Genomic DNA, 18,668 nt, shown 5'->3' with positions numbered 1-18,668 from the left:
GTGAAGCCAGCTTGGCCTCTCTCTCCCCCTGCCTCTCTCCCGCACTCGTGCTCTCTCTCTAAAAACAAAACACTGTCCAGTAAATGGTTGATGTATCCAAAGACGATTGAGAGCTCCATAGATGTGTATGTGAGAGAATGTGTGTCCAGGGAATGTGTTGGGGCTGTATGCTGTTGCGTAGGGTTGGGAAAGGTCTGATTGATAAGAAACCTGAAGAATGGGAGGGAATAAGCCAAGTGGCAGTCTCTGAAGGAAGAAAAGTATAGACACAAGTTCAGGGCTCTGAGGAGGATCATACTGGACATATAAGTAATTATTTTAAACCCACTTAGTTTATGTCGTTGGATTTGTTGATTATCTAAAATTATTGAGGGTGAGGCCTCCTTTGTTGTTGTGTGCCGAATCTCAGTTATGGTGGATTTTCATGCTTACTACATTTGGATTATAAATTCATGTTCAGCAGGGTTTTAGCTATAAGATGAGAATGATTTTGTTTATTTCAGGCGCTCAGGTCCAAGCCTAAATGAATAGATAAATGTAGACACCAAGCTCCATGTGGCACAGGCCTATGATTGGAGATTTCTGTGGTAGTCCTTTTTCCATCTAGATCCTAGGCTGGGCCATGCAAGTTTCCTCGTGGTCCCTGGTAGGGAGAGGGTGTGGGGGAGGGGGGCATACAAAACCTACGACAAGGGTCATTCTGGTTTTATGCAAGGGGCTTCAGATGTAATTCTCTGATTTGCAAAAGCTGAAGAACTCAATTCCTTTATTATTTTTTAAATATTTTTATTTATTTTTAAAATGTTTATTTTTGAAAGTGCACAAGTGGGGGGGAGGGGCAGAGAGAGTGAGGAGGACAGAGGATCCGAAGCGTGCTCCACACTGACAACAGCGAGACTGATGTGATGTGGGGTTGTGGGGTTCAGACTCAGGAACCGTGAGATCATGACCTGAGCCGAAGTCGGACACTCAACCGACTGAGCCACCCAGACACCCGTTTTGTTTTTTTTTTTTAAGTTTGTTTGTTGGTTTTTGAGAGAGAGCACACAAGTGGGGTAGGGACAGAGAGGGAGAGCATCCTAAGCAGGTTCCGCAATCTCAGCACAGATCCCAATGTAGGGCTCCAAAACAAACTGAGATCATGACCTGAGCTGAAATCCAGACTCAGACGCTCAATCAACTGAGCCATCCAGGCGCCCCAAGAACTCAATTCTGGATTACAGAGACACTCAGGCTGCTCCACAAAACCTACAGAAACTGGGCTTTTGTGTTGTTAAGTCCCATACTTTCTACTCTGGATTTTAGTTTACGCTTCTTGTTTGACCCTTGGGATTTCCTTCTTTTGGGAGCTCAGCTGTGCATGTAAAAGGATATCCTTTATCTCGTTTTTGAAGCAAAAGGGTTTTCAGATCATTAGTCATTATTCCTGGAATCAAAAGCCTCTGTTGGAACCACTATCTTATCGAATTGCTTTGTAGTCTGCTTTTATGCACATCTAATTTGATATGTTGATACATTAAGTATGCTGATCCATTCTCCTTCCCTGAATAAATGCTACTTGGTTGTTTTCTTAGTGCAGCTGACAATGCCATTTGCTAATATTTTGAGTAAAAATTTCTGTGATGGATCTTATTTGTTTCATGGACTGATTTGAAGTAGCTTGTCTTTTTGTCTGGTTAGAAATAATCTGAGAAAAAGAATTATTTAAATTTGAGGAAATAAATATGACCTGCCTCTCAGATTCCCAGTGTATTTCTCAGCTATTATTGGCTGATTTGTTCTTGTCTAATTTCTAGCAGTTTTTATACTAATATTTCAAGAAATTATTTTTTAAGTTTATTTTGAAAGTGTGCACATGAGCGTGAGTGGGGAGAGAGAGAGAGAGGAGAGAGAGAGAATCCCAAGCAGGCTCCTCGCTGCCAAGCACAAAGCCCAACATGGGGCTCCATCTCATAACTGTGAGATCATGACCTGAGCTGAGATCAAGAGTCGGATGGCTAAATGACTGAGCCTCCCAGCTGTCCCCAGAAACTATATTGTTACTGCTTAGAAAAGAAACTCTTTTTTTTGTACGTGATTTTTTTAAATGTTTGTTTATTTTTGAGAGAGAGAGAGCAAGCACAAGCGGGGGAGGGAAGAGAGGGGCACAGAGGATCCGAAGCAGGCTCCATGCTGACAGCAGAGAGCACGCTGTGGGGCTCGAACTTCCAAACCGTGAGATATGACCTGAGCCGAAGTCAGCTGCTTTACCAGTTGAGCCATCCAGGTGCTCTTCTTTTTTGTACATTATTAAAGCCATGATGATTTCTCTTTATTTGGCTGTAATGCTACAGGTTTTATTATGGAGCCTTTTATTTCTCTTAGTCTTGTTTTTAGAGAAGTAGATTCTCCAAAAAATATTTTCATTTTTCATATCATAGTGTGCGATATGAATTCGAATGCGTGTTTTCTTAACAGTGAGAAATTATTATAGCTACAATTTTATCTCATTATTTCGAAAATGCTTTACTATGTTTTCTTCCATTCTAGTTAAAGAGAATAGAAATCCCAGAAATATGAGTCAGTAGTCATTTTTCACGCATAGGATTTCTAGAATTGGAATAATTACACATTGTTTTGTGATATTTTTGGTATGTGGTAAACATTTTCTGTGTTTAAATATTCTCAAAGAACATGTATTTTAGTTCTGAATCTTCTGTTAAAAATTTCTTGTCTTGGACCTTTGTACTTGGATAGAACACAGAGATTTGTCTCATTATTCTCATTTTTAACTACCTTTTCTCATTTTATCTCACAGAACCGTTGATGTCAAACTGCCGCTTGGTTATATAATATAAGGTTTTGCTCAGCGTTTTTAAGAGTGCTCATAGTTAGATACTTTGTTTCAGTAATTCCTTCCAATGGAGAAATATGGGCTCTGCACATTTTCTGTTTGCGTTTTTATATTGGTTTTATTTATCCACAAATTTACGTATACTTTGATATTTAGGAAAATTAACTTTCATTTAATGTTTTTAAAAATATATTTGTAAGGCGACCTATTTAAAGGTACTTCGAGTTTGATTTTAACATGATTATATACCTTTTGCATATAATTAAGTCAAAGTAAGTAACTTCGAATTTCTGCTTTGCATCGTTTCTTAACTTTTACCCTCTGATAGTGTGTCAACAGCTATTCTCATCCACCCCAGCTACTTTGTCCTATTTAAACTCTCTCTTCAATAATTGGTCATCCCGCTCTTTGGTTACATCGTCGTCTTCACACTCTGTATGCCATTTGTAAGTTTTCTGCAACTTTGACAATAGGGAAGGAAAGGGGTTTCACGTGAATTTGCTGGTGAATAAACCCAGTTGACCACCGTCAGTTGAGTGTGTAATGGTTCGGTTACATACGTTTATCGGAGGTAAACTCTCTAAGTCCTTTCTGTGAACATTTACTTTTAGCAGAGCTGTTTGCAGAATTTCCTTATCATTACCATCTCTATTATTTGTGTCCTCTTTTCTGGGTCTCGTGCAAGTTCCTGTTCTTGAGATCCGTGTTCTCCAGTTCATGTGGCATTAGATGTTTGAAGTTGGTTCGTTTTCAGACAGTGTGTAGTCAGTACTGTAATTTGTCAAGAGTTGATAATCATTGCAGCCTTTATTATTCTTCAAAAAGTGGATGAACTGTTCTTTCAATTTGGCTTGTGACTTTCTAGTTCGGGATTCTGAGTGTTTTCTGTTCCTAACTGCATTGCCACTTTTGCACCTGAAAACTCTTTCATTTGCCCTATACTTTGTTAACTCATTCTTGGAATTGATCTTTACCTGTTTCTACTAAATACAATTTCAACCTAAAAATAATACTCCATGCTTTGATATGTGGACTTAAGGTCTTACTTGAAATGTGGGGCAAAGTTCATTTAAATGGATATTGTGGTATTGTGATTTTAAGATATAATTGTTCATTCACATGACCAAAATATATTTTACATCTTTATTTGGTGTTTGTCCAGAGTTCCCCAAACCCTTGGAATTTCTTAAGTGTTGAGAATGATAAAGGTGTCTTTTGTTATGTGAATGGACACACCTAAAGGTGGTTGTGAAGGTAGAGGGTTGGAAGTTCAGTCCCAATCCCTGACCTTGGTGGAAGGGGGGAGGGGCTGTAAATTTAATCCGTGGCCAATGGCCAATGATTCAGTCAGTCATATCTATGTAATAGAGCGTCCATAAAAACCCAGAAGGCCGAGCTCACAGAGATTCTGGGCTGAAGATCACGTGGAGGCGTGAGGACTGTTGGTGCTTTGGGAGGGGGCATATAAGCTCCGCCCCTTCCCACATCCCTTGCGCTGTGCATCCCTTCCATCTGGCTGTTCCTGAGTGCTAGCCTTTTATGATAAACAGTAATTTAGCAAGTAAAATGTTTTTCCGAGTTCTGTGGGCTGCTCTAGCAAATTAATGTAACCGGAGGAGGGGTTTCTTAGGACCCTCAGATTTACAGCCAGCTGTTGAGAAGCACAGGTCACAACCCGCAATTGCAGTTGGTGTCCTTAGAGGGGGTCATGGCGGTCACTCCCATCGCTAGCTGGAGGTCAGAGGCACAGGGCTATGACTGGTGTCTGATGGAGGAAGGGGCTGCAGTCTAGGAGGACTGAACCCTTGTGGAGTCTGATGCTATCTCTGCACACACAAATGAGTGAATTCTTGCACACCTGCTGGTGTCTAAGAATTGCTTCTTGGTGTGGGGGGACCTCCCCGCCTTCCTGCACACATTGAAATTGGGTCTAGGGACCAGTTTAGATGAGAATCCACCTAAATTGTCACCTTTGTGTAACATTCAGGGGGTCCGGTACTGTGAAAATATTTGTGGGCCTTGATAACAAGCACAATGTTAAGGAAGCTCGGCCAGTTCTCTGCCTCACTTTCTATGTTGTCGTTATATGCTAGCAATGCTCTTATTTCCTTCTTAGTGGAAGAGAAAGCCAACACCCACCTCCTCCTTGGCATGTGCTTAGACACCTATGCCCGCTACCTTCTGTTCTCCAAGCAGCCGGCACAGGCACAGAGGATGTATGAAAAAGCTTTGCAGATTTCTGAAGAAATACTAGGAGAAAGACACCCACAGGTAAGGGAGGGAAACAGAGAGGGGAGCTGTAAAACAAAGGTTTAGAATTTCCGGGTGTGAAATGCCACCCTCGTTGGGAGCAGATCAGCAGCAGATGCTGCTAGGTGCTAGGTATTCCCTCCTCTGCCTGCCCCCAACTGCTTGTTTCCTAAAGGGGGTGAGGGACACCTGGCCAGCTCAGTCAGTAGTGCACGCCGCTCTTCATCTTGAGGTCGAGAGTTTGAGTCCCACATTGGGTGTAGGGATTACGTCAAACAAACCAAAACGAAACAAAACAAAGGATTTGAGACCTCTAATCGGTTCTCCAGAGCATTCTGCCTGCATTTTGGTTCACCCAGCAGAGCAGCCTTTATAAAAGGTGGGTCTAACCAGGCACCCATGAGCGTCCAGGCCTTGAGGGTACATGGCATAGTATTTTGTAATAAGGAACATTAGTAAGAATCATTAAGAGGAACAGGTTAATGCATGAAGATTCTTGTCTCCCTCACCGCATAGGTAAAATGCCAGGGGAAGTTGGGGGAGGGGGGCAGAAAGGAGAAAGGGACTACATTACAAAGTAAAAACCACAGACATAGAATTAAACCAAACCATGCAGCGCTGTTAGAACAGTGAACACGTTGAACTTTGGTCTTTCTCGTCTCTCACATTAAATTCTTAGAAGGAAGAACTGGACCACTTGTCAGAATGCTTGGTACCCCCAGCACAGGACACAGGCATTTTAACTGGACTGAACACGTCCCAAGGTTCAGGTCGATGGGCAGGGCAACTTGTTGGGCTGTGAACTCTCTTCAGGAAAGGGATTTAGGTTAGAGTCCGTTTAATGGAATATTACTGAGGAATAAGAAGACAAACTTGGAATTCAAACCACCAAGTGCTAGAACTGAGGGGAGGGGGTAGGGTCTGCTTCTCTTAGTACCAAAATTTTAAAAACTCTTAGTGGGAATCTTCCTAAATCAGTAATAAATGTGGTTCTTCTCGATGAGTCTCAGAGTCACCAGTAGGGATGACGTTAAATAAAGCCCTGGAGGCTGGCTTCTCAGGATTGCCGAACCAGGAGATCGTTACAGCTTCATCTTGCCGTTTAGTATTTTTTCTTGGTACTTCTAGTTTGATGATTAGATTAGTAAGTCATATCCTGTCCCCTACTTGGTAGATTTGTATTGTTTTCCAGAGAGCCAAACTGATGCCGTCCCCCATACAATGTGAATGATATACGGGTTTGTTTTATATGTATATATACATACATATATATACACATATATATATACACGCATACGTATCAGTTTGTTAAAGGCTGATGTCTTTCATGTTTGTGGAACGTGCTAGGAAACGTGAACTCTTAAGCATATATCCACAGTTTACCAGACTCCAAATTAATGTTAAATCTGTGTGGCTGTTTTTTAAAAAAATGGCTGTTTTTTCTCTTGTGTGTAGACCATCGTGCTGATGAGTGACCTGGCTACCACCCTGGATGCACAGGGCCGCTTTGATGAGGCCTGTGTTTATGTGCAAAAGGCATCAGATCTGGCGAGACAGATAGAACATCCTGAGCTACACATGCTGCTCAGTAATCTCGCTGCAATTCTGATGCACAGAGGTAGGGGGCAGTGGAAGCCCGCCGGGCCTGCTTGAGGGAAGGGGTCACTGGATTTCTGCAGCTGTGAGACGGTTGTAGGGAGGGCGAGGGGCAGTCAGGAAGCTCCGGGATTCAAAGGCTGGCTGAATGTACTAAAAAGGATGTGTGTTTGGTTGAAGTACCATTGGGTTCAGTTCACGTAACTTGTGTCCAAGTCCTGCACTAGCCCGTTGAACACATGGAGCTAAAGAAAATTTCCATGAGCCGCGTGCTCGGCTGATGGAGTCGGGGCCCCAGGGCACCGGAGGGCCCCCGGCCCTCGCTGCCCTGGCGCTCTACAGCTAGGTCGGCTCACAGCCTCTCCAAGCGAGCCAGCGAGCGAGCCAGCGGGTCGGTCACGGGCTGAAAGGGAGGCAGGGCCAGCCTGTCACTTAATGAGCACACAGCAAGTTAGACCTGAACTGTCACTAGTGCTTGCTCTCAGAATCTTTCAGAATCACTTTGAAAAACCTACATTTCTCTTTATTCTCCCTTCTCTCTGGGTTATTTTAGAACGATATGCACAAGCAAAAGAGATCTACCAGGAAGCACTGAAGCAAGCAGAGCTGAAAAGAGATGAGGTTTCTATACAGCACATCAGGGAAGAGCTGGCTGAGCTGTCAAGAAAAAGTAGACCTTTCACTTAATTTTATGAAGCGCTAAATCCCTTTTTGTTGTAGGGAATTTTAAGTAACAGTGGTTATTCTAGTCTCAGTGGCACCCAAATCAATGGCTTAAACCCTTTCTCCTTGATATTCATGTCTCGTCAGTTAGCTGTGGTGAAGGACAAGTTGTACGCACTGCCGCTTTTGTTCTTTAAAGGAAAGACGACTTTCACCCCTGGCTGATGTTGACCTCTAAGGACAGATGTCAAGTGATGCTTTCCGTCGTAACGTATGGTGTGGTGCTGTCGTGCTGGTCTAAGTGTACCTGTAGATGGAGATGGGCCAGTTGGCCTTCGGGGTGGGTGTGGTGATTCAGCCAGGCATCTCTATCCTACGATTTTGACCCATTGATTTGCTATACCTTCTTTTTTATTTTACCAATATCTGGAAGAACAGAACTGTCTCATGGCAAAGGGGGATTATGGTGAGTTATTTTTCTTATCTATTTCATGAAGCTCAGTGTGGGACCTAATGCATAATGGAGCAAAAGCATTGTCGTGGTTTGTGCCAGCGCCCAGCATGAAGTTTTAAAGTAGGAAGTAGGCCCTTGAAAATACACCCGTTTAATTATAAATCAAAGTAAACTGTATGTCTTCATACCTGGTTCTATAGGACTATGAAAGAGGGGGGAAAAGGAAGCATATGAACACTTGTCAGTGCTGTTTGAGGACTCCGCTTCCTTTGCAGCCTAGGTCCCTGAACAGAGTCCTCTGCACGTGCCCAGGCTGCACCCCCAAACCTTGTGTCTCAGGGTCGGGCCTTAACAAGTGTAATATGTAAAATCTCCCCAGTGGTTCTCATATGTTCTGCTTATACAGTGGAAGGATCACTGATCTGGATCTTAGTCCTGGCTTCTCGAGTTTGGGTCTCAGTATCCTCATCTGTAAGTAGGAAACGGATGAGATTGTCTCGTAGCCATGGGAGAATGTATTTTGTCCGATGACCCTAAATGAATAGACTACTACTGTGTTCAAAGAGCCTTATCACACTGCCTCATAGCGTATCAAGTATATACATACAAGATAGGTAGATGGAGGTTTTTACCTCAGAAGTGTTGCAAAGAGCCCCTGGCCTAGGGCAAAGGCAATTTTTGTAGGTGCCATGAAGGAGCACTGTTATTGTTGGTAAGCCTTTGGGGGGTGGGGGGTGTGAGTGGGAATGGTAAACAGATATTTTTGTTTCTGTGTACATACTATTGGAAGAATCCTTTCATAATAAACTAGAGACTCTACAACAACATTGTATGCATTCCGTAATCTTTGAGTTTCTCATAAAAAATAACTTACTAAATAAGAAAAACAAAATACTAGAAATCCTGAGGTCCAGATCCTCCAGGATTAGACTAAGACGCAAATTTTCTATTTTGCAGATGTAAATTTCTTCCTGCTTTCTAAGCTCATCTCTTACCACCCAGCTAGCTCCTTTAATTGAGTCTAATGAGAAACTAGAATGTAAATCAGATTGAGTTGCAGTGCGACCCAGTCTTAATTTATTGGTTGGTGATTTTTGAAAAATTACCGTCAACTAGCGGACTACTCACCTACGTGGAGAACGTTTTTGCTTTTTCACAATTGCAGGGGTTACTGAAAGTAAGGATTGTGACTCCAGGTTTTATTTAAGAATTTTTGAATCTCCACAGTGATTCCGCTCACAGTCCCGTCCTGGTGCTGGAAAAACTGTAGGTGTTTTCAGAGAGACAGTCTCTTCCTGTGGGTGTCTCCATGAGAGTTCATTTGCACAGCTGTAAAACAAGGTAGCAGGGCAGGAAGGCCGACCCCTTTGCCGACTGGTCTGAGTTCAAAAGTAAATTGTTAAAAAGAGCATAGTTGAAATTTTTGAACTGTCACCAGCGTTTTCAGGGCATAAATATTTAAAAACTGGAACCCGCGCACCCAAGTTACTTCCCATGATAAACATGCGCTGGAGATCTGGCTGTCAGAATGCTGCTATATGAACAGTATTGGGAAGACTTTAATTTAGATCCTGGGGTGCTAAAAAAAAAAAAAAAAAAAAAAATCATGCAGAAGGATGCAGCTTTGGAACACCGAAATCTCAGCCTGCAAAGAGTGTCATGCCTTGGTTTCAGCCGACTTCAAGTCCTCTGTCACTCTCGGGGCTGTCTGCCGTTTCGGTCCTGCCGAGGTGGACGTCCTCCCTCCGAGACGGTTGGCTCCGTAGGTAAGCCCGTGAGCGTTCTGTCCTCTCGTTGTTCTCAACTAAGAAACAGTCCTGGACTTTCTCTCCCGTTCTGAACTCCAGGTGGTGGCGGATGGCATAGGAAAACACATACGCACTGCGAGGAGGGGGCGAGGGGGGAGCACCACTCACTCTCCGGTCCTCCAGGAGGAGCTGTGCCAGTAACAAGCTAGGCTCTGAGCCGGCTACTCTCAAAGACTGTGCTGACTTGGAATGGCTCAAGACCTTCAGGGTCATGGAAAAATAATCATGATCTCTTTTGGGCCAGCTGACACAGATTATTAACAAAGTCTCAGACATTACGAGCAGCAGAAAACTGTCAATTAGAACATTTAGTTACGGTTTTTCACGCACGTGAAAATTTTATGTATATCATCAAGTGGTGCCAGCTTTCCAAGTGGAAGGCATCTGATCACTAAACCTGCTCTCAAGTTTACTGTGAGGACTTCAGGTCTAGGACAAGAGTAGAATAGTAGTAACAAGAGTGAAGGCCTTAACCATGTAGGCAAAGGACTGAGCCTGTGTCCTCATTATTAAAATCGGGATCAGACACCAATGCTGAGGGTGATGCGAGGATCTCGTTACAAAGGAGGCAGTGGTTCCCATACACCTGCTTTCTGTAGAGGCTTGCATACTTTTGTTAAAAAGTTGAGATCTACTTAGAAGTCCATGAAGTGCTCACGTGTATCATCCCGAGAGACCTCTCCCTCTCCCCTTTCTCATCTTCAGTGGCATCCTTCCAAAACAGTTAGTATCCACGTGCCGCTGAAGGATGCTGCAGCACTATGAAGTCGTAAAATAAAATAAAATAATCTCACAGTTCAATAAGCAATTATTAAGGGTGAAACTGACCCCTTCATAATTATTTGCTCCTTGAGATTCGGTGAAAGATTCACCAGTAAACTCTTGCCCACGAGGAATCACGGGGAGAGTAAGAGCAAGCACTGGCACATGGGGAAAGGGAAGTGAGCCTTCGGGATACACAGCACAAGGCAAAGCTAAGAGTCAGATTCTGTACGGATCGTTACCTTCTAACTCAACCGATAATACAGAGCAACCCACTCCTCTGAAACCTGAGACATCAAGAGCCTTAAATCACACATCATCTATGTGGCTATGGACAGGGTAGTCCAATTTATTTCGAAACAAAAGCTCTGTTGGGCTGCATCAAATGCAGGAGAAAAAGAATATTTAGGGCCACGGTTAAGTTACCAGTGTGCATAACAGTGAGGTATGCCTCAAATAAGCCTTTTGTTTTTAAACTTTAAAAACTGAACTATAACATACCCATGCAGTAATATTTTTCAGTGCCACTAATTAAAAAAAAAAAAAAAAAAAATTAAAGCCTGCACTGGAAATGGACAGTATGGCAGAATTTTGTTTCTCCTACCTTTGACCCAAAAACGTAATGTACAGATTTTATATAGGGTCTGTGTTAAAAATCTAAACATTTCCACAAGATTTTAAACATCGCTGGAAATCTGAATTTAGAGGAAACAAAACTGGATAAAAGTACAATGCCCGTGACAGCCAACATTATGTAACTGGGCTGTATGAGGTTGTTGAGAAGGCAAGGGTTAAAAAGATAGGTGCGATGTTTTTTTGTTTTAAAATTACCCCCCCGAGTTGATGCGCTGATTTGAACATAAGTACACCAGATACTACAGCAAGGGGAAACACTGCAAAAAAGGTAATCTATTTACAGAAGAGTGATTTAAAGACATTATGGTTTTCTTTACAAACAGATGTAAGAACAAGAATTGTCACTTTTTAAAAACTCTACATTTCAACCCTCCACTATTATTATAATCCACCGAACTGCCCGTGTCGGAGGCAGTCCCCCCCGTCCCTCCCCCCCCCCCCATTTGACTCTCCAAATAAATTTCCATCATTTCTTCATCATCTGCGGTCCAGGCTCTCTTAAAAAGTCTCTGGGCACAAGTCCTAGGACGAAAGGCTTTTGACCTGCCATTGAAAATGAAACCGCCAAGAACGAGAGCTCCCTGTCCCACACCCTGGCCCCACCGAGACCCCTTCTGGGCGTGGTTCAGTCATCGCTATCCGACAGCGTCTCGTACTGTGCAGAGAGCAGCGGGGCAGGCTCTCGCTCCCAGATCCTGCTCTGCTGGTGAGGAGCCGCTTGGTTCACGGAGGACGGGGCACACGCGATCGGGGTCGGTGGCGTACTGCTGAGCATCCGCATAGTCAGAGGGTTGTAAGGAAACTGAGTCGAGCCTGACAAAAGAAAAACTGTTTTCACTGTCATGAGCACAGCTGCTGTTCCCTACAGCTTCCACGGGGTGGAGGGAGACACGATTATTCTATTGAAATGGTCTTGTGACACCGGTAGCCGAATGAAACACAGAAGGGCCAGGGTTTCACCATGTAGACTGTAGCCTATGGTAAGGCACCAATCGGTGAGAATCTAGAAGGGACGGAGGACACGAGTAAGTGCAAGCTTAGGGTTGCTAAGTCCGGAAGTGGAAGCTCAGGGCTGAACTTTCAGTGAGTTCTAGAACCAGGTGTTTCCATGGAGAATCCAAGTAAAACTGCATATTAAGCTCGAAGAGTCTGGTTGCACCAAGAACTCCTGGACTCTTCATGATAAATGCAGCAGTACGTGCTCAGAGGACGAGGGGACAAGGAATTGCAGCAGGTCACAGGGCAGCAGGATGCAGGTCAGCTGCTGAGTCTCTGGGCAGATTTAAAAGGTACAAGATCTGGAAGAGGGTATGTGAACCTAACGACAGCACTGCTACCTCCTGCCACTTTCTACATTGGTCTCAACTGTCCCCAGAAAGCCTCTTACAGCTTAAGAAACTCTAAAGACAGAAAACATAGCCATTTTATCAAGGGATTTCACAAATTAAATTCCTTCCCTAAGAGAGGAAACAATCACTGGTTTAGAAGTTGTCAAACTAGAGCACAATCACTTCGCATGTGATGTGAGTTTTATGAAGCAAAGGCCTTCAGTTATGCTGACGATATCCATAGAAAATGTATATGTAAATAAGGGGGAGAGCACATTTCAGACATTTTCCACTGACGTACATGTATTTAACTCCTAAAAGATGGCTCACGATTCTCTGAAACCCTTAAATCTACACCAGGTAATCCCAGTTTTATTTAAACAACAAAAAAGCAAAGCCTGTTCCCTTTCAAGACAACCAGTATTGTGGTTATTAGATTTGAGAAGAAAGCTTACGAGCAAGCAAGCACAAAAAGGAAAACATTCATAAATACCCTAGAACACGGTTTTTCATCAGTTTATATAAATATAAGTGAGCCTGCAATAGAGATGGCTTTTTACACTATCTCCATTTCTTATTTTGATTTCTTAATATTTCCCTAAGAACCTTCTCTAAGAATGTCTATAGAGAGGCTAAGGGTGAAGCCTGGGAGCGGCCCTTCGCTCTCAGGTGTGGTTCCCGGAAGAACTGAAATCACAGACGACGTGGCTTTGCAAATAGCGGGTGCTGGCTCCCAGCACAATACAGAAGTGGGGGGAATGGAGATGATTTCATAGCTCTTACTTTGTTCGTGGTAATCAGACCTTACGTTCTGTATACTTTTAAGATTCCATGCATTCAGTGTCTGTTTTGGAAAGTGGAATCCTACTGATACAATAATGGAAACTGAGGTTTCCGAAGTTTGATTTTAGAAGTACTAGCCAAGGCTTTGATAAAAAAGGACTTTACGACTCCTTTTCTAGCAGTAAGTTCCTCACCTGTTGAGGAGGGCCTGTCTTCCCAGGCCCACCCTGGTGTCTGCCTGTGGTAATCCCCTTCTGAATGTACAGAGGAGACGGAAGAGGGCCTTTCAGTTCCTAAGAAGCCTTGCCCAGGGATGGGAGATTTAGATTTCCTGCTGTTTGACTTGCTGATCAGCTTTGGTTTGCAAACTCCTCCTAAAAGTGAAATAAATTAACTCTTGACATGTAGTAATTATGTTCTCAACTTCAAAACCTACCCAAGTGCTGATGGGTTATATGCCGCTGAGAGAAAGCGGGAGGATGGCAGGCGGTGCCAAGAACCCAGATCCTAGGACCCAGTGAAGTTTCCAAGTTAGTACTTAAAAGCCAGAATTTACTTGTAGCAACTAAAGCAAAAGGGGTATGTCCTCATGCCATCAACTTGAAAAACATGTAACCAAGGAAATTAAATTTCTGAGAGGAACATCATTTCTTTCCGGGTCTTGGAGCACAGAAACTAAGGCAATTAAAGCAGGTTGACGAAAACCTTAAATCCTAACTACCTCCTTGCCTGCCAGTTTAAAGAGAAGCAGAGGAATCTGTACACCACCCCAAGGAAATTTTATGCCAAAAAGCGTGGAACAGAAGCCCCTTCGTGGCCATGCTACTGGTCCCCAGCAGAAGCTCAGCAAGTCTTGGCGGCCTGTTGTTCCAGGCTCCGGTATACAGAAGTTCACAGGAGTGGGATGCCCGACAGGGCTCTAGAACAAAGCATGGAAATGATGTCTGAAGAGAACAGAGCCCAGGTGAGTAGCAGACGTGTTCCACTGCCTCGCAGAACCTGAGACCTCACCCTGCCCCGAGTCCCACGGCGCCCAGAAAAAAGTGGGTAGAAGGCAACTTCAACCCCTTCAACTATCTGCACAGAAAAGAAGTGCAAGTCCTTGATGGTCAGGAAGAGAACAGAATGGGACGAGGGGAAAAGATGCTTCTGGAAGAGAAACTTCAAAATACACAAAGCCAGTTTGGGCTCCTTTGGTAAAGAACAGATCATCATCAAAAAGGAGAGGTGGAAAGCTTAGGAAACAAAATACGGCAAGGATCAGAACAGACACGACAAAAAGGGCGTTAGCACGAAAGGAAAATGTGAGCTAGAGTAAAAGCAACACATGAAGATGACTGAAATAATTAGATTAAGATGACTAAAATAACTAGAAGGTAACAGATCTGGAGGACAAAGACTAGCTGGCAAAAATGTAATTGTGTTTTTTGAGATGGATAAGCCCAACAAAAGAGGCAAAATAGAACATTTCCAGGAGTGTAGAAATCAACCTGCAGGTGCAAACAGCCTCCCTGTGGTCAGGAAAGTCTGACACAGCACGAACGCCAACATACTAATTAACTTATTCAAATTGAGGCAGAGAGGCCTCAGGCAGATAAAACTGTCACCTGCCAAAAAAGGGGACATCTGGCCGCCTTCTTACACAACCATTGACGCCAGGTGGGGGAAATGTAATAGTGTCTATGGAATGTTTTGAGAAAGGTGCCACACTGTCCTTTCAAGTATCAAGGCAGCAAGAAGTCGTTCTTGAGCGGGAACAGTCTCGGAGGACAGCAGCCTCTGAGAGAAAAGGGAGTGTGAAAACAGTACCAAAAAGAAAGGTCTCAACAGAAGGGGTACGTGACCAGGATTGCTTGAAGTGGGTGACCGTCATCAATGTTACCACCTTCAAATACACGCACAGGTAAATCAATACAAATCAGGAGGTAAGAGCAGAAAGGGGAAGACTGTGCTCATCCTTCAGAGCAGGAAGTGAATCCACGTGGCCATAAAATACACGTGGGTGTAAATAAATAAGAACCTCTGATCTCTTTGATCTTCTTCACCTTAGTGAGATCTTTTGCTTGAGGATAACAGGAAAAAACCCTAAACTAAACCTGAAATACCGCTGACCTGCCAGTAAATTTTTAAGCATAAGAGATCCTAGTTCTCAAAGATTAAGAAAAAGGGGTTTCAAAGCTTAGAATCACAGTTTCTTGTGTGCTTGCTTTTATCAGGACGTATGAATGATTGGTTCTGATGTCTATCTGGCCTTTTATGTGTCCATACAGAGATACTTCTAAAATGATGCTTATCAGACAAGAACACTAGCTTTCTGGATGATGTGATCTGAAGGGTTTTTTTTTTTTTTTTTCTTCTTCTATGGCTTAAAATTCTTTTATGCTGAGCCTGTTCTTTTTATTACAATAGTAAGTCCCTTTTATCCCTTTTATTCAAAAGCAGAAAGGAACCTGTACTTGCATTACAGTTAAAATATGTCGATCCAGATAAGGACTAGATGCAAAGAAAAAAACCCAACACTCAAAGGTGACTTCTGCATAAAAATCTCCGTCCTTTTAAAATTTCTGTTTGTGTTACTAAAATGTCTGAGCAGGTAAAAAAAAAAAAAAAAAAAAAAAAAAACAAGTAAAACCGTTAGAGGGGACTCTGGGAACACACAAAATGAAACGTCTTGGTGACGCATTACCACTTGGAAGCAGACTGGCGTTTTCTTGGGAAAGGCAGCAGAAGGGCACAAGAGTGAACACACTTCACCTGAATGAGGTGACGGGTCCCCTTCCTCTCTGCGGGTCTCCCCACTGGGCACAACGGAGGTGCTGGTGCCACCGGGCACCACGCCGACAGGTTGGGACATGACGACTCCGTGCTCCTCGACTTTGTCGTCAAAGCTTCCCATGAGCGCCTTCCTGATGATGTCTTCCAGACCGAGGTTACTGGCAGGATCAGCGAAAGAATGACCTCTAGAGCTAACTGAGCCTGAAAGAGACCAGCACGCCATTTCTGCTTATTTCCGAACAGCAGACGAAGAGACAGAGACCAGCGGGCTCCAAACGGCCTTTGGGCCCACGGGACACACAGCCCCGGGCCAGCTGCCTGCAACACCCCGAGAGCCCACACAGGGGCGCCCAAATCCCCCAGTAGTAACTCCAGCAAATTGAGTTTTCCTTTGCTAAATGAATGGGTCCAGCCACTTTTCTTAAAGTTCCTCGGTTTTTTCTCTTTTCAGCTCCCTCGTTTCTACACTGTTCTTTAGTGGTTTTGATTCTCTTTGTTCCGTTACCTCTCCAGCAAGTGTTTAGTGAAGCTGGGCTCCCTTTTCACTGCCGCTGTCTCCTCCCCGACTACATTTATGCACACTGGGGCAGTGCCCCTGCTGGGCAGTCGGTACTCGATGGGTATCGGGTGGACACATTTTGATTCTTACCTGAGGTAGTGACTGCTGGCAGATTAAAGATCTCAGTTCCTGGTTGAGCGGCTGCTGTATTTAAACAAACATTTGAGTTAACTGAGATGGGATGATCACGTACACTGAAGGAGATAAAGTCTCAAACCCTACAGTGAAATTAACCTTCTTATTTCCCATGATCCCAACCTTATTTTTCACCAGTTAAGATAAAGAAGTAATTATTTTTAAAAAAAATCAAGCAATGAAAAATTGGATGAGGTGGGAAAATCTGAACAGGAGCCATGTGCCCACAGGAGGAAGAGAGCGCTCGCACTGCCGGAGAAACAACAATAGGAAAGGGATCCAGTTTGCCAGAGAAGAGACGCCTCTGGGATGAGCCCCAGGAATGCCAGCCAGTCTGAGACAGCCTGGCCTCAGACCCCTCCATGAACAGCATGAAAACGTGGGCTTCCCTATGCTTCACCGGGAGCGACTCCCACAGGCACAGGAGCAGCCCGTGATTTGTCATTTGTGCAGTTTGAACAACAACAGGTGGGACAGCCTGGGAACTACCGATAAAGCGCCGAGACAGAGGTAGAAGGAATCTGGGAATGTGAATGGTGTTCTCGCCACAACTTCCAACTTGCTGCTGAGAACTCGAAAGAGAAAGAATAGGGAAGCGGGGGGGGGGGGGGGGGGGGGGGGGTGTGCCCCAGAGCAGAACGCGGAGCTCTGGGGGAGTCTGCAGCAGGATGGGCTCTTTCCCGGAGAGGAGGTCGCTCTCTGAAGCCGGGCTGCATGTGCCTGGAAACTAAAAACTTCCTTCATCGGGCAACTTTAAATTGGCAACAGGAAGGAGGACAAAAATCTCCAGGAAGAACTATACAAAACCATGACCGTCTCCCCACTCATGGGTCAGGAAAACTTGCAGTAAATAAACTGAACCTGAAAAAGTGGAGTGACGAATACACAAAAGTTTCTGGAATAGGATTCATTCATTCGACAAATATTTATTAAGCATTTGGTGGAAACCTCATAAAATCACCTTCTTACTGATCAAAATGGTCAGATAAAGACGATTTCATATTTTTCAACTGGTGAGAACAATACGACCCTCTGTGTATTTTCCCTCTGGAGCTTACAGTTTAGCGTGGTACTTTGTGAGGCCGTCAGAATGGAACCACCCCCGTGCCTCAGTAAAAGTGCCAACTTCCTCGAGTCCCAAGGCCTGTGGCTCACATGCTTAACGAGCACTCCAGGCACAGGGATCGATACTCAAGTGTGAGGACCCCTGGCTTAAAACAGATGGGCACACGTGTGTGAAAGAACGTGATAACCACTCAGAAACGGGCAGGGAAGACTGACAAGGGACAGCTGTTTAGGAGGCAGACTCGACAGGAAGAGGTGCAGAGGGAGGGCTGCCCAGAAAGAAGCTAGTGAAGCCACAGTGGAGGAAGTGTGGCAGGGAAGGAGGGGGTGACGTGCTTCTCCGTGTGCAGAGGTAGAACGTTAATTCCTTTTTAGACACTTAAGAAGCCAAATGCACAAGAAGACAGAGGTCCTCAAAGGTATGCAAGTGAAACTTCATGGGAAAAGCCGAACCCCACTTCGGACACAAATCTGGGAGTTTTCAGCACACAGCTTACACCCCTGGAGCGGGTGAGAGGATTCAGAGGTTCTAGTGCGTGAGGACGGCACTGGGAAGACAGCATTCAAGGGTCAGGCAGAGCAAGACTGAGCTGCTAAGAAGACATAAAAAATGTCCAGAGTAGAAGAGAAAAAAACAGGAGAACATAGTATCTGAAAGCCAAGAGAAGAGACTATTTCTAGAAGGGGAAAAATGGCTTGTGGAAGATCAAATAAAGTAAGTTTAAAGCATTACGGTTTTTGAAGAACGAAATCACTGATGTCCTCGGTGGGAACGCTGAATTAATTGAGAGACTCCAAGGTGAAACCAAGTGGTCTCGGTTGCTGATGGCTTGGATGTCTTGGTTCTACTTCCTGGGGAAGACGGAATGTGCCCTGGGGACCCATCAGCCCACTGCTTCCTTAACACAATTCCTTAACTGTCCCTTTCCACAATCGAAAAGAGTTCCTGCGATCAAAAAATTCCCCAAGCAATTTTGTTTGTACTTGCATTAAGACATTCACGCATTTTATCCTCTGTTAA

At 44.1% G+C, this 18,668-nt stretch overlaps 2 protein-coding genes across 15 annotated transcripts in view; one reads left to right on the top strand and one right to left on the bottom strand.

Annotated features, from left to right (window-relative positions):
- The window catches only part of TTC19 (tetratricopeptide repeat domain 19), a 40,996-nt gene that overhangs the window by 20,631 nt on the left and 1,697 nt on the right, over window positions 1-18,668 (top strand). The window contains exons 8-10 of one of the 2 annotated variants that reach the window (XM_053212410.1): window positions 4,950-5,104; window positions 6,539-6,701; window positions 7,233-8,623. In XM_053212410.1, coding sequence (XP_053068385.1) covers window positions 4,950-5,104; window positions 6,539-6,701; window positions 7,233-7,366 — 452 coding nt within the window. In that variant the 3' untranslated portion in view covers window positions 7,367-8,623. Of the gene's footprint in view, window positions 1-4,949; window positions 5,105-6,538; window positions 6,702-7,232; window positions 8,624-18,668 lie in introns of those variants that run through there. The other variant, XM_027047401.2, reaches the window with a different exon arrangement.
- NCOR1 (nuclear receptor corepressor 1) overlaps window positions 10,688-18,668 on the bottom strand; it is a 157,141-nt gene continuing 149,160 nt past the window's right edge. For 12 of the 13 annotated variants that reach the window (XM_027047386.2, XM_027047391.2, XM_027047397.2 and 9 more), the window contains 4 exons: window positions 16,538-16,591; window positions 15,868-16,089; window positions 13,308-13,487; window positions 10,688-11,815 (listed from right to left, as the gene is read on the bottom strand). In XM_027047386.2, coding sequence (XP_026903187.2) covers window positions 11,628-11,815; window positions 13,308-13,487; window positions 15,868-16,089; window positions 16,538-16,591 — 644 coding nt within the window. In that variant the 3' untranslated portion in view covers window positions 10,688-11,627. The remainder of the gene's footprint in view (window positions 11,816-13,307; window positions 13,488-15,867; window positions 16,090-16,537; window positions 16,592-18,668) is intronic. The other variant, XM_027047394.2, reaches the window with a different exon arrangement.

This window comes from Acinonyx jubatus, chromosome E1 (genome assembly GCF_027475565.1).
Source record: "Acinonyx jubatus isolate Ajub_Pintada_27869175 chromosome E1, VMU_Ajub_asm_v1.0, whole genome shotgun sequence".
Classification (NCBI taxonomy): domain Eukaryota; kingdom Metazoa; phylum Chordata; class Mammalia; order Carnivora; family Felidae; genus Acinonyx; species Acinonyx jubatus.
Note: the sequence above shows the minus strand (reverse complement) of the source record. Positions and strands in the feature narration are given on the sequence as shown.